The 16,054-nt window shown below is 30.8% G+C and overlaps 1 protein-coding gene across 1 annotated transcript in view; it reads right to left on the bottom strand.

Annotated features, from left to right (window-relative positions):
- Sb (serine proteinase stubble) overlaps positions 1–16,054 on the bottom strand; it is a 131,837-nt gene that overhangs the window by 14,045 nt on the left and 101,738 nt on the right. The window contains exon 7 of the mRNA XM_088200034.1: positions 4,558–4,664. Within this exon, the coding sequence (XP_088056160.1) occupies positions 4,558–4,664 (107 nt within the window). The remainder of the gene's footprint in view (positions 1–4,557; positions 4,665–16,054) is intronic.

Here is a 16,054-nt window from a genome sequence, read left to right on the forward strand (position 1 = left end):
ATTTTTTGTTCAATCTTGCTAATTATTTTCAATAAACTTTTGCAATAATTGTTAAGCCCAGTTTTAGTAATTCATAATGCAGTATCATATTCTACCAAATATGAAGTGTCATTCCTGGTTTAGGGGTTGGAAAAGGTACTTGGTTTTTCGAAAGCCATCGTTTTTTCATGTCATATTATCATACACTATCCACTTATTATCCAAAAACGGATTGCGTTTTTTCCGTAACGATAGCGAAATGCACATGTTAAGCCGCTGATCTTTATTGTCACTGGATAGTGCTCGCAGGATCTAAATAACCATCCTGTTTATTTTGCCAATCCGTTTTAAATGTTACTATATTGTGGAACATGGAGATGCAAGTCTCTGTGATAATTCCTCGATGGTTTGCCAAGGCTCTGATTCCAATATAAATTTTAACAGATCATCGTTAAATATAAAGGATCAACCTGATTTAGGGGCGTGTTTCAAATCTCTATTGCCCGATTTTAATCGTCAAAAACAAAACTGAAATCTGTTTACTGTCAGAACCGCCCCATATTATTCACATGTTTTGAGATGCGACATTATACCCTTAACTGACTAAATAAACTTATTATAAAAATTGCCCTTTTATATTTAAGCACTCAAGCATAATTAACTTGTTTTCAACGTATATAAATAAGAATAGCACACAAAAGAAATGGAAGCTCGAGCACATTACGAAACTATAAAAATGACCGGCATTATATTTATGCTGAAGGCGTAGCGCATTATTCGTTATATATTTCAATGCTTTGCTAAATAACTATTCATGAGCTGCAAAGTGCATTTTAGCTTGAGAATTTTCAAATTTCTACATATATTTCTTATAAATATGAGAGAGACGTCCGAAATATGAGCTCGAAGAATGCTATTGTTGACAAATTCCCACTTAACTCACAACGACGATGAAAAATTATTGCACTCTACACAACCACAATTTATAATAAGCATTTATAATTTAAATTCCGTAAATGTATGTATATTGGATGTGAAACTAATAACTTAATATTTTTATAACATTAAAAAAATATACTTTACTGGAAGATGAAAATTAAATAAATCACCAATGTTTCTTAATATATTATTTGCCTTCCTAAAAAGCAAATTAATTACATGATCAGAAAACGCACAAAGATACGTAAACATAAAATAAAAAACATAAAAAAAATATTTGCAACTATAAGAAGCTTTAAAGATTATTCGAAGAATAAGTAATTTCACTGGTTTTTTTATAGTATCAATACGATATTTTCTATTAGCTGAAGTAGCTCATTAGTAAAAAAAATTTAATATCTTATTAATACGACCTAGCTTTATTTTAAATAATCAACCCGATCATTATCTGCAAGATTCGGAAATTATAATTATATATTAATCACTAATTGCGCTCTTCCAGCCACAATAAAAATTGAAAAACACTTAAGGTCCATATGAGATTTGCGCCCAGGTATTTCAGGTCAATATTCACCATCTATTGAGCTAAAGCTATATGCAAGAAAGCAGTTGAACCGGAATATATTCTAGTTAAAGTTATAAAGCTGCTTAATGATACTGCAGTATATAAACTGACAAAACTATAAAACGGCGATAATCATACAAAAATAACTAGAATCGATATTTATTACAAGAGCAAAAAACCCCACGCCGCAAAATGTACTTACTAATTATTGACTCAATAACACTAATGGGTTACGTTCTAATGCTACTTTTAAAAGGCAGTTATACTAAATGTTAATCGATTATTAGTTAATAACAATTTTATTTTAGGTGTGGTTTGGGAACAAGATAAGCATTATTTTGTACGTGAGTTTTACTACAAAATGTATGTTTTACAACATATACCTACTGAATGAATTTAATCAAGTAAAACACCATATGATAGTAAAAACTTATAAGCTTATATAATAACCATAAGGCAAAAATCGTAGTAGATAAGATAAAACTAATGTAATGCTCATTAAGTAAGGAGTACGACAGTAATATTTTCTATCACTCATGCTCTTTAATGTATATTATAAAATAAACAGCATAGCTTGAGCAATCATTTACATAATAATTTGTCATATGAATACAATATAGTACTCTTTTCAATATAAACAGAGAATCTATCTACAGAATACATGGTAAATCAATAAGTAGTACTACTTTAAATCTTGTGGTTTTTCCTTAATTGAACGCTCTGATAAAATTATTACTATTAAAGTATAATAATGAATAACAATAGTCAAATAATTAGATTATAGTTATTAAATTCCTGTATTATAAAAATGTATATATCACTAATTATAGTAGAAAAACTAATATACATTAATGTCTAATCATATTTATATAAAAAATATTATCAGACTCGAAACAAACATTAAAATGATTTTCACGGCTTTTTGCCATTAATCAAAAAACACTATGAAGACGTTTATTTATTTTGCAGACTGTGACACACAGCCTAAAAGGCGTTCATTATCGTTAAGGTTACAAAGGCCGTTAATGAAAACCGAGACAACCTGTATCACCTTATTTCGACTTGTTATTATCTGAGCGTTCGCCCGAAACGGAGATAGAATGGAAAATTCGTTTTTTGCTTACTCGGCGGCGTATATCAATGAATATGAATACAAATATTACGCCATTTATTATTCCATCTAGAAAGACTTGATGATTTACATCGCGTCATAACTCTTCGCCTGTGCTTTTTTCTCCCCGTAAAATATGTATGATGCATATTTTTTATAAATATGCGCGTTTTTCTAACGCAATTCCCATTGTGAAGGCTTTGGCGTAATTTATATAGCGAATGAAAGGTAGAGATTTTTACTGCGTATCTTATACCAGAAGCTTGTAGGATTATAAATTTACTGGTTTAGAATTATATACAGTTTTTTACTACACATTGAAGCACTCTTTAAAATATTTATAGCTGCATAATTTGATCGAAAAAAGTTTACTTGGAAGATTGTCGCTTTTAATTTATTAGACAACTTAGAAATATCGCACTGAAGAGATTAAAAAATAGTTGCATTAACCGTTGTTTCATTTGCATATTAAAAATTTAAATATTCTAAATATGCTGTAAAACTAAATATAATTATGTTTGCCTCGCAAGAACCTCATTATTATAAAATAACAAATATATAACTGTTACTAATCTTCTGTCGTTCACCAAAACGGTGACAACTTCTCTCGATGCCGGAATTCAAGTAGACGTCGTGTATACAGATTTTGAGAAAGCCTTTGACAAAGTTTGTCATACGTTATTATTAAAAAAATTGTCGAACCTCGGTTGCTCAGATAATTTAACTCGGTTATTTTCGAGTTATTTAAGCAATCGTAGACAGTTTGTAACCAATGGTGGCCGATTGTCAAAAGAATATTTTACCCCTTCGGGGGTTCCTCAAGGATCCAATCTGAGACCTCTGCTTTTTGTGTTATTTATTAATGACATAAATACAGCAATTAAAAATTCAAGTTTTCTTCTGTACGCAGATGATTTAAAATTATATAAATGCATTCGATCTGTTGCGGACTCCTTCTCTCTACAAAGTGATTTAGACTCTCTGTGGAGATGGGCTTCCGTTAACCGTCTGCCCTTTAGTGTCGGAAAGTGCCATACTGTGTCATTTTCTCGATCCCGTTCGCCATCAGCTTATTTCTACCATCTCGGTGGTAACATTTTGACTAGAGAAACTTCCATTAAAGATCTCGGAATCACTTTCGAGAGCAAATGGAGGTTCTCTCTACACATACACGACGTCTGTGATAAATCTTCCAAAATGCTCGGCTTTGTTATGAGGAATGCCTTTCACTTTGACGATCCGTCAGTTATTCGCATCCTCTATGACACCTTAGTTCGTAGCATTCTTGAATCGGGATCTATAATTTGGAATCCCCGAATAGCCAAATATTCCCTTTTAGTGGAAAAAATTCAAAAAAGGTATTTAAGATACCTTTACAAAAGGACATTTGGTTATTATCCGTACTTATATCCCAGCGCCTTTCTTTTAGGAGCGTTGGGATATGATTCGCTGATTTCTCGCAGAAAGCTGTATGTCGCTAAGCATTTTTTTAAATTACTAAAAGGTGCTGTCGACAATCCAGCTATTCTCGAGGAATTCCAGTTTTGGGTTCCGGAACATTTTCGAGAATCACGATCGAGACCTCTTTTGATGGCCGTTAGGGCTAGGACATCCGCACTTGCCGACTCGCCTATAGCTGTGGCCATCCGGCTCCTTAATACGCTGGCATTACATATCGACTTATTTAATGTTAGCTACGAGGATCTGATCCAGTTTATATCATTTAATTTTGATATTTTATAATTTTTTGTTATGTTTATTATTTTTAAGTATGTTCTATTTATGTATATATACGTTTTTTATGTTTTATAAATTTAAAATTTGTTTTCGACCATCGTGGCGCATTGGGGTAACCTGTTAGGCCACGATGGTCTTAATTTAATCTAAAAAAATAAAAAAATAAAAAATAAAATAAAATAAGTGTGTAGCCTGTATACATATATAGATAAAGTATAAAACTTACTCGTCTACACAGTGTCCAGCTGTAGCAATCCAATCGTGATTCAGCAAAGCACCTCCACACCTGTGAGTGCTTGAAAATCCGAAGAAAGAAGTCCTCCTCACTGATACCTTAAAGTCAAGAATAAAACAATTTAATTTATCACCTCTTAAAGCAAACACGGGTACGTTTCGACACCTTTGACTTTAGCAAAGCTCTACAGAGTACACAGCCACTTAACTAGTTCACGAACCGACGCTTTCGCACAAACATCTATCGCATTACACCAATCATATATGTGCACATACATACATTTTCATCATAAAGTTTATGCAGCGTCATCTGTGCCATATTTCTGCATGACGCGATTTAAATTTTAACGCAAATTACACGTCGTATAATAATGGCGCAATTATACGACTGTGTATGTATGTACGCCCTTAATGGATGATAATTTGTTGGACCAACCCTTAACAACGCTTAATGGCCGAGCATATATGCCGCAAACGTTTTACCCTACAAATTATATTAATTGACAAATTTATACCTTAAACTAACACGTAAATCCACTGCACACGACTCTGGATGATAATTGTCGAATGCTTTTTTATTTTCGCATTAATGCGTCGTTAGAGGATATGTCACGGACGTAAAGCTAAGGTTGATAATGAATTAAATTAAGAATAATATTCATTGTGATATACATATGTATATGTCAACATTTTAATGTCGCAACATCTATATTAATGCGGAAACGACACACTATATACCAAATACAGCCACAACTTAATGTTTAATACACTAGCGGTTCTTACCCTGTATTGCCTGGGATTAAGATTTAATGCAAATAAACCTGTGATTAGTTTGCGAAAGCCATTCATGTAATATTAACATAAATTTAACAATACGGTTTTTTAAAAAGAGTAGACATATATAAACTTGGTTAGAGTCGAATGAATAATTTTTTTAAATATTTGCAACTAATGGTTTTTAAATAAAAAACACTATTAAATCTAACAATAAAATAAATAATCACTAAAAAGCAAAACACCGGTTTATTTCAATAATAAAAGCTTTAAATAAAAATAATGTTTTTACTTTAGGTATTTTAATTAATTTTATATTTATGTACACGTTTCGCTGTCGACCTTTAAGCTTATGTTATTTACAATTTAAATACTTGTTGATATAATTTTAACATTTAATTGCTACTTAATTGATAAACTTAATTTTATCAAACAATTAGCTTTGTTGGAGTTGTTAAAACAATTACAAATACTTAAAAAGAAAATATTCTTTGAATAATGTTTTAATGGAATCGCTTTTTAATATAAAAAGCTCAGCCTGTATTATTTATAATAAATTGCAATATTATAGATTTTATATTTATTCAGATACAATAGATTTTATATTTATTTTAGATACGAAAAGTGTGCTAAGGAAAAATACAGTATATTTTATTTTTCAATTGAGAAATTTTGTTACTGAATTTGTTGGATTTTGTGATAATGAATCAATTTAAATCACGTTAAATTTGTCCTCAATTTCGGAACTCCCGACAAAACAGAAAGCAGCAAAACAAAATATAATTGGGAAATGTCTATTTTCATCCAGACGGACATTGACGCACGCACAAATGGGAGAAGAGAGAGAGATTTCGATTTCTCTGAGTGTAAAAATAATAACGTTCTATGTGTGTGTGTGTGCGTTATTGAATTATGTTGAAAGTGCTCGTTGCGAAATCGCCCCTGAAAGAGTGGAACCCTCTCCGGAGGGCCCCCGGAGACCTCTGTCTATAACAGATCCCCCACCGTCGCCGTCTCGCAGACCACTCGGCGGGATCCTCAACAATCTCATCAACACTACGACGCTCTGTTTTTATTAAATATTAAATTTTCACACCCTTTTTTGCCGGCGAAGCGTTGCGGCGAATTTCATCCCGGCTATGATTGTTTATTTGCAATAAGGCAGATGTGCACTTACATAACTAGAATTTTCCAAAAATTCTTTATATGAATATGTTTATTAGCAATTGAATTGGATATTGTTAATATGCAGACTATGTAAGCAGCAATGAAAGAAATTGAACTACAAATCAAAATTTGGGTTAGGCTTTTAAACGAAAAGTTTTTAAGGCGATTTTTAGAGCGACATGAAACTATATAAATTATATTTAGAGCTTGATTCGGTCAAAAATATAAAAATACAACGTTTCAAGTCGATCGGACACCTACCCGGTATAGTTTTCTTACAGCCTGCAAAACAATTAACTTTTAATATGACTGAATTTAAGAGGAGCTCAGGTTGACATCCAAACACTTTGCACCATCAACTGACTATAAGATATTTTCAATGAATGGATAAAATCCCTATTATTTTAATAAAATAAGATTTAATTAATTGTGAGTTACGGCCTCCAGATAACACAGTTTCTGCCTCAAATAATTCGTTATTTATTTACTACTCAAATTAATAATAAAAAATAGCAAACAGTTTCCGATCTATTAAATAAAATATAAGCTTCTTCTCATTAAACAAAACAGAATGTTTTATTATATAAATATTAGTTATACTGCTCAAAATACATTTTATTATAACCATAGTTAAATACAGCAATAAATTAAAGTATAACTCGTATATTATCTTTTTATTGCGTTGTTATACTTTGTATAAGTTTTATTATTTATATCATATAATATGTTTAATATAATAAAGATAAAACTATAAAAAACGACGCCACATACGCGTTTATCTTTCAAAAAAAGAAAGCATCTCTAGCATCTGTACACACAAGTTAATGAAAAATTTCATCCGTACAAGCAGACCCAAGAGAGTTAATTTGGTCTCTTTTATGACAAATATATTACGACGAAACCCCCGGCTGGGCCTACATATACGGGACGGACCGAAAGATTCAATCAGAAGATTATTTTCGTCAACAAAAAAACGTTTGGTTAACTCTTTCTTTTCCAATATTATCTTATTAATAAAAAAAACGACGTTAATATACTATGGAATATATCTTACTGAATATAATAAACGGACTATTTTCAGTGATTAAATCTTAATTAATCATGTATTACTTAATTATTTATAAATAAACATTATGATAATATATTAATATAAAAAATCTATTTATTGATTACTATCTATTCGAGCATTAAAGTGACACCTTATGAAAAAACTTTATAGTAATATTTCTTTATAAGAATTCCCTCTATTGAAATTTGCAGTTCAACAATTTTTAATATACCTTTAAAAGGATGAGCTAAAACACGTTGTATCTACGTAAATGAAGATCAATCACAGTGTGTGACATATTATACGACAAAAATGATAAACGACTGTCGATGAGGAATGGTGTACTCAGACTACGTAATAGAATTCCGGCAATCGGTTTTAAAAACGAGTAACGAAATGGCCTTAAAACTGAAAATAAAAACCGACGCATTGTATCGTTAACTCTTAATTTCTTTTTCATTTAGCTTTAATGTCTACCATTTGCAGGAAAAGAGACGCGCTTTTCGCTGTAACACCGTCGTTTTCGACACTAACAATTTTTATGTGCTTTCGTTTTCTTTATTCATCTTTTTATTTTTGAGAAATATTATTCCGCTCGGCGCAATAAGGTTGCGCTTTTCGGACCGCATTTTTAATTTTGAAGCTTGTTTTTACAAGCAAACGACGTTATTACGAGAATCAGCTATAAAATTCCTGGAATTTTTATATGAAACGGTTTATAAATATAGCTTTGGTTTCATTATTTCTTAGAAACAACTAGCTTAACTTTGACATTTAATTTATATAATTGATACTAGGAAAATTTTGCTTTATTTAAAATAGCTGATTTATGCTTTAAACAGCAAAATTTTAAATACTAAAATAATGATGAAGACATAACAGTAATAGTAATAAAAATAATTAAGTTTATTTTTAAATAATAAGATGAAAAGGTAAACGATTAGATATAATAATACTAATTCAGCTCAATTTTCATACATCATAATTTAAAAATAATTTATCATCATTTTTTTATTTATAAATCTTCCGTTGTAACCTGACAGACGTAAGCCCAATGCGTTATAACGGGGTCAATCTGTACCAACTGAGTAAGTCAATCAGATATAATGAATATCTACAAGTAATATTAACTCCCAGACTGAAAGTCTGGGAATCTGTGTCATCTATATTAATAATTATAAATTACTATTTGTAATATAATTTATAACCAATAGATGTCACTACAGCTAGGGCCGATTTTTTAATATTTTTTCAAGAAGTTTCTATTTTAATAGCGCATTTTTTTATAAATAAAAATTCGAGTGCCGCTGCCGAGGCTCGAACCCGCAACTTAAGAGTTACTAGTCTAAGACGTTACGGACTACGCTATTACCTAAATAAAAATGTCCGAACATCACGAACTAATAAAATTTGCCTTTTATATATCCAGTTAATTAATAATATAAAAATATAATTATTAGTAGCACAGTATATGTAAGTTATTTTTTTATCGTAATCTATGATTTTTATTAAAAATATATTTTATTTAATTCAGAAACATCCATAAAGTTTTCTGTTTAACACACATATGATTACATACATCAGTTATGCGAACAGTGCACCACATTTTGTCACAGCGTCAAAGCTTTTTTCGTTTCAGTTTTAATTTCAAAACGTTTTTGCGAAGCACGTGCGCCAGCTTCCAATATTAAACTTTTATAACAACGCTCCTTCTTGACAAAATATTAAAAAATTATGGCGACTGAAAATAATATATAATATAAGCAATAAACACGATATCGCTCTCGCTCATCGACAAAATATATATGTATACACAAAAAATACGACCGTTCGTTAATAAAACTTTTCCAATTTGATATTAGAGCGATAGGATTTAGGATTTGAAAATGGGTCGTCTTTCACCTGAAACGGAGGCCAATCACGATCGCTGAAAGCGCGTCATTCAAAACGTGAGTAAGCCGTGAATAAACCGAACCCTAAGGGACTAAGGTGCTTATCGACGGGGAAAGCCCTATTTAAAACCCTATCTTCTGACGACAACCTTCGACGTTCACTACCTGCAAAATACCGTAGCAACCATTGATATATATTAAATAAAATATTTAAACCCAAATTGAAAATTCAACCCAAATGCTCCACGTTTTGTATATGATAAACACACTTGAAACTTTATATGGTAATACTTTTCGCATTAACATGCCCAATTTAGATCGCTCTCGGCTTATATATGGCGTACATAGATTCTTCTTCAAAATGTTGGGTGAAATATTGAAAAAGTTCTTAAGCGATGTGTAGAATTTAGCCAAAAGCACTCTTCTAGCTACACACCAGTATTTATTATAGAAAAAATACAACAAATTTGTCTTACTGTTTTAAAATAAATGGAATAAGCTATACTTCTATACCATCATAATTTTATTGGCTTTCTAAATGTTCATAGACATGATAACCTTTATACAAAAAATCTGTTTTCAATATTTCACGCACATGAATACTCACAAACTAACACATAATATTATTAAATATTTAAAATATATATTTTTATGTACATTCCATAATAAAAATTCCAGCTTCCTATAACTATCGCTAAAAACATCAAGCTCGTTGAGAAGCTGGTTGGCGCTTGTAAGGAAAGCGTTCTTAAGCACGGCCGTTCTGGCCGCGACGGTGAAGAATAAAGGACGCGATCGCGACTCACTAGAGCACTCTATTGTCCGTAACTGAAAATTTGCGCTTTGGCGGATTGTCGATACCGCCCCTTAGCAACTTCAAAAAATGCTTTGCCGAGAATGCACAGAAATGTATCTCAACGCTCTTATCAGAATGACAATAAAACACAAATTTTGATACGACCCAAACCCTATTGTAGAACTATCTGAAAAAAAAAATTGAATCCTCTACAACAATAAGAACCAATTAGCTTTCCTGGTATTCCTGACAATTAATCGATATTAACGAACGAGCATATCATATAGAACGTATATCGACAATAAATTATTAAAGTGGCACGCGCTCCGCGTAACGAATCAGAGCAACTTTGATGATATGCGTACAAATTCTTGCTAAAACATTACTCTCAAGTCAGCTACGGAATTATTTCTGTTTAAAACCTGTCCGCCTAAACGATAAGAGAAATCCACTGGGCAATGGGATATGGAAAATGTAAAAACAATTGTAAATGATAAAAAATAGCCAATTGTAAATTGATCATCTCCACAGTGACTTCAAATTTATTTGTAAAAAAAATAAATGCGCATTTGCTCAAAAACTAAATCCGGATTTGTGCCAGCACACTTTTATGTCATCAGCATGTAATAAATATTTCGAGCTTTTAATTGCAGCATATATGTCGATGAAAAATAAAAAGCAGAGGACCAAAATTAAATCCTTGCGCTACTCCAGAATGAGCAAAATCAAAATCTCACATTCTATACTGCCTCTTAATTCACTCAAATAAAGCTAACAAGACCTTTTGAGAAACAAAAGCTGCTTAAATTCCGAATGAGAAGTTTGACAAACTTTGACAAAAAAAATTTTAAAATAACGATGCAGACTTAATCAATCTAAATTTAACAATTAAAGTACTTCTCCACCACCTTTGAAATATTTCAGTATAGGTACAAAGACTATTTTTAATTGAAGCAACTAAAAAATATAACAAGCTTTTTTAAACTCATGCGTTTATTTTGTTACACTAGATGCAATAAGTTTTCTAACATTTCTAAAGTAAGAAACTAATGATTTCTTTATCGTTCAGTTAAAATAGCTCAAATATTTAATTATTTTAAATATTTATATATTGCCTTTTAAAAGTATATTTTTAAAAAGCTTAAGATTGATATTAAATTTTCTATGACATACTTTTGAAATATGTTTTTTGGTCAGAAAGATAAGTAATATCTTGAAAGATCTTGAAATAGGCTTTCATTTAATTTTATATTACTTTTGTAGCATCAAGCGTCCAAACTTTTTCTGCTTAACTTTTTGCCTCTTCAAGTAACTGTCACGCCTATATAATTTATTTATTTTAGGTATTTTATTTTCTATAAAATTAAGAATATTATAACACTATATTTTGCTGAATAAAATTGTTATATAATCTAGTTAATCTTATAATACTTATAAGTGTATGATGTACACGTACAACATTGTAAATACTAATAAGAAAGAATCAACGCTAGGAATTGCCACCTAGCCACAAGTATTCCAATATTCGTCGGCAATAGCCTTTTTAATATCCGGCCTGGTCGGACGCGAAATTTTCCTTACACCTTTTTTCACTTAACGATTCGTCCTTCTTATTTTTCTGGCGGAAACGAAGTGGGCCGGAAAACGGACGGAAAACAAGCCGAACGAAGAAAACTAAGTTTATATAAATTTTTCGCCCACGTCGTTGTCGTCGTCGTCTGCGAGCGAAGCGGTTATGGAAATTTCACGATGAAACGATTATATTTTTCTCGTTTCGCTTCCCTTCATTCCGATCCGTCGTTCATTGTAAACGCGTACCTATGTGCGTAAAAAATCGATGGTTTAGCAGTAGCGCGTATATAATCCCGGAAGTGGGTATGTGCCCAAGGAAAAGTCGCAAAATATGCAAATCTCCGGAAAATATCGCACTAAGGATTCCCATTTGAAGCCTTCAGCCGGCAATATGGGATGATATGAGACATGGAGAACTCATAAATAGGGATTACGTAAATTGTAACATTTGGACAATACTTGGCAATAAATGGTTGGCCGGAAACAAATATCTAAACTTAATAAATATTATCCAATATCAGAAAAAAACTACTATTTAATAAATAAAAATATATAAAAAACATTAAGATTTGAAGTTAACCTATTTTATGTAACATTTATTGTTATACTTTTTCGTGAGGGGTTAAACATACCGTTCGATTATATAAAATTTAATTACTCGTTATACAAATGGGATACATTGAGTATTGTTTTTTTCTGTGTGAGTGGGATATTAGGGACAGGAAAAATTATTACACCAGGAAGGAGTCGCCTACCAAAAAACACCTAATCACTGGCGCAAAGAATGTTGACCATTTTCCTCTATTCAAATCTGAAGATATCCTTCTTTAACCCTTACACATTAAATTGTGTTTAATGAAAAACTATGTCAACAGCTTGTCTAAAGATGGAGATGAGATAAAGAAGGATCAGCGTTTCAAAAATAAAAGTAGGAATCTTTGTTGGACCACAAATAAGAGAGGTTCTGACTGATCTGAATTTTATTTATTTTAAATTGTCTTAAAATTTACGATGGCAGAATTTTTACCTAATGAACGATTTATAGGAAACTTAATAATATGATTTTCTAAAAAATATATATGCAACTTTGGTATCTAAAAACATTTGTGAAGTGGTATGAAATTCATTAGATATTCGTAAATGGCAAAAGAAATTATGATATCAAGAATAGTCCTGGATGCAAAGATAGGTGATGAAGTCCTGACTGCGTGAATTAAAGCAAATCACACTCAAATTATTCATTAGTTGGCTGAATAAACAGTGCATAGACACATTAAAAATATTGAAAATGCTTAAATACAATATTCCACGCGAATTGAGCAAAGAAAACAAGTACGCATATTCCTTGAACTTTTGAATCATGAAGCTGTATCGCCTTTTCTTTATCATCTGATAACCAAAGATAAAAAATGGGTGTTGTACGTCAACTATCGTTGTAGAAGACTGATTATTTAAAGATCAAGTAGCAAACCCTACCTTGTAGCCCAGGCTCAATATATTTTGAGATCGCATTAGGAAAATTTTAAACGTGGTCAAACAATAACACCAAGCTGGATTCTTTACACGAGAAAATAAAAAGGCCTACATTTGTTAATACAAGGCAAATAGTTCTACAATACGACAATGCGCGTCCCCATTTGTCAAAATTGCCTCTCGATAAAATAATGGAACTTCGCTGAAAGTTTTTATCACATCCATTTTATTCCCTACACCTTGCTCCTTTCTACTATCATATATGTCGATCGATGAAACGCTTCCTAGACTTCAAGATTTTATGGTTAAGAAATAAAAAGAATGAGAGGGAGGAGAAGATTATATTTTTAGAAAAAAAGTATATTTTAAATCATTAAAATTAAAATAAACATTTCAAAGTATTTTTCTTTGTTTCATTAAAAAAAATATATATATTATTTTGAGATGACTTAATACAAATTATAAATAAAATATGTTCTACTATAAATTTTTTTAATGGTGTATATTTATATTTTAAATTAAAAAATGTAATCAAAGATTTTTAAGCGATCGTCACAAGAATTCGATTTTAGTAGTATTAGTATTGTCTACTTCTTATGAATACACTGTATATATTTTTATCATACATATAAAAAATATAAAAAGGTCTAGGATAGAACCAAGAAGTGCTCCACATTCATGTTTTCAATCGAACTATGCGGTCAAACTTTTTTTGCAATGCTGCAAAGTGCCACGAAAGATCTCGCAGAATTTTCCGCCAGGACTCGAAATTAACATCGGCTGCAAAGTTGGAGGCTGTTACGTCGCTAAGTGGCAGCTGTAGTGCAGCAATGCAAAACATTAATTTCCTTTCTGTTCGCTCCGTTGAAATATAAATGTCAACAGGGAAACAACGCAAACTGCATTCGCGCAGATTCATTGTCAACCGGAGCAGTCAAACGCCGAGAGCAATCTCACATTCGAAGCAAACACACTACAGCCATACACACATTTATTATTTTCGCATAAGACCCCATTTGATATATTGGCCTTTGCTCTCTGTGTTCCTGATGACCTTTCAAACGTAGCAAAAGCGCTATTTACAGTTGTACTGTTGAAACAGTTTCCTTTTATGAGAAAATTCTAACCGTACGAATATGTTTTAATTTCTGCAGTAATTAAATACATTTAATAATATTAAATAAATATTTTATTTAATACTTCTAATCACTAGAAAATTTAATAAAGCGTTATTTATCTAATTTCATAAACATATGGATATATAATATATTAGTTATGTTTGGTAAATAAATTTTAAAAAAAACTGACATTATATCGATCGACTTTTAACTTCATAAAATTTATAAGTAATATATGTATTTATATATTATAAATCAGGTTAATAACAGAAGCTATAGGTGAGGTATATTAAGAAATTTTACGGTAAATTTATTTTATTACATCTTATGTAAAACATATTTATTGCGAATATAAAATGTATCTATTCTGTTTTGGGTAATTGAAATCACTCACGAATCAAAAATTAAAATAAATCAATATAATTTAGTTAAGCCTAAATAAATGTAATTTATAGTATGCTGATTTAAAAAATGATTATAATCATGTATTAAGTATATATTATGAAAATACGCAAAAATATATCATTCTATATTAAAGTAATTTTATTACTTCCATTAAAATAATCTAAAGCTCATCGTCTCCCATAATAACGAGTTTTTTACTCATTATTTTTATTACCCAACGTTAACATCCATTCAATTTCATTCGTTTAATATACTTATAGCGTATTTTTATTTCTCTCGCAAAATATAGCTGGTAGAATAATTTAATAATACTCATATTTCAGCGCACTTCAAACTAATGTCTTGAACGAACTGCCCTAACTGGCGCCTCACTTTATAAGTTAAACCCATTAGTTGCTGCAAGCAAACTTTAGTTACTGGAAACTTTGTAATTTCGCACAATATGTATAAGTATATTGAAAAAGTGTTGTACAAAAAAACTTAGATACATTCAACCTTTCTAAAACTGACATATATAATAAAATGTAAATACATATTGTTTGTCGCTCGCGACATCATTTATAATTCAGCTTTTACTTTCGCCTCAATTTTGTATGAAAAATTACGGAATCGAATGCTTGTCAAAAGCGTGAATGATTGATAAATGCCAGTCTATGATTTTAGACTACGTTTGAACCTCTCTCGCTCCGTGAAATATATTGACAAGGCTGCTTCAGAATTTTATAAATATTTTATATAGGTACTATACCCATTCATGTAAATTCAATCATTTGAATTCTTTTGTATATATTTTCAAAATATTTATAAAATTTTTCATTGCGAAATAACATTTAAAAAGCGAGCGAGAGAAATTTACAACTTCTAAGAAGGAAGAACATCACTTATACGCGAGGTCATGGGTGAATAAAATAAAAATATGCATTCCTATAATATGATATGAATTTCAAATATTACATTATAACATCGTTAATATTGAGTCACAAAAGACTTTATTAAATACTATCCTACACATAAAATGTTAATAGTTATCTCATCGAAACCGACCCACCATTCCAACAAATTACGTTTGCTATTCGAACTGAAACATATAGTAAAAAAAACAAAGCTATATAGAACACGTAAAAAATGAGGCAAATAAAAAATATCTGAAATGAAAACTATGCAAACCATCCGTTCGATACTGCAGAACATATAATAGAATTCGTTCTATTTAGTCGTTTTACCTTATTTTGCCCCAGGCGGCC

This window comes from Plectrocnemia conspersa, unplaced genomic scaffold (genome assembly GCF_051122295.1).
Source record: "Plectrocnemia conspersa isolate PC_06_02 unplaced genomic scaffold, ASM5112229v1 ptg000012l, whole genome shotgun sequence".
In the NCBI taxonomy this organism is placed as follows: domain Eukaryota; kingdom Metazoa; phylum Arthropoda; class Insecta; order Trichoptera; family Polycentropodidae; genus Plectrocnemia; species Plectrocnemia conspersa.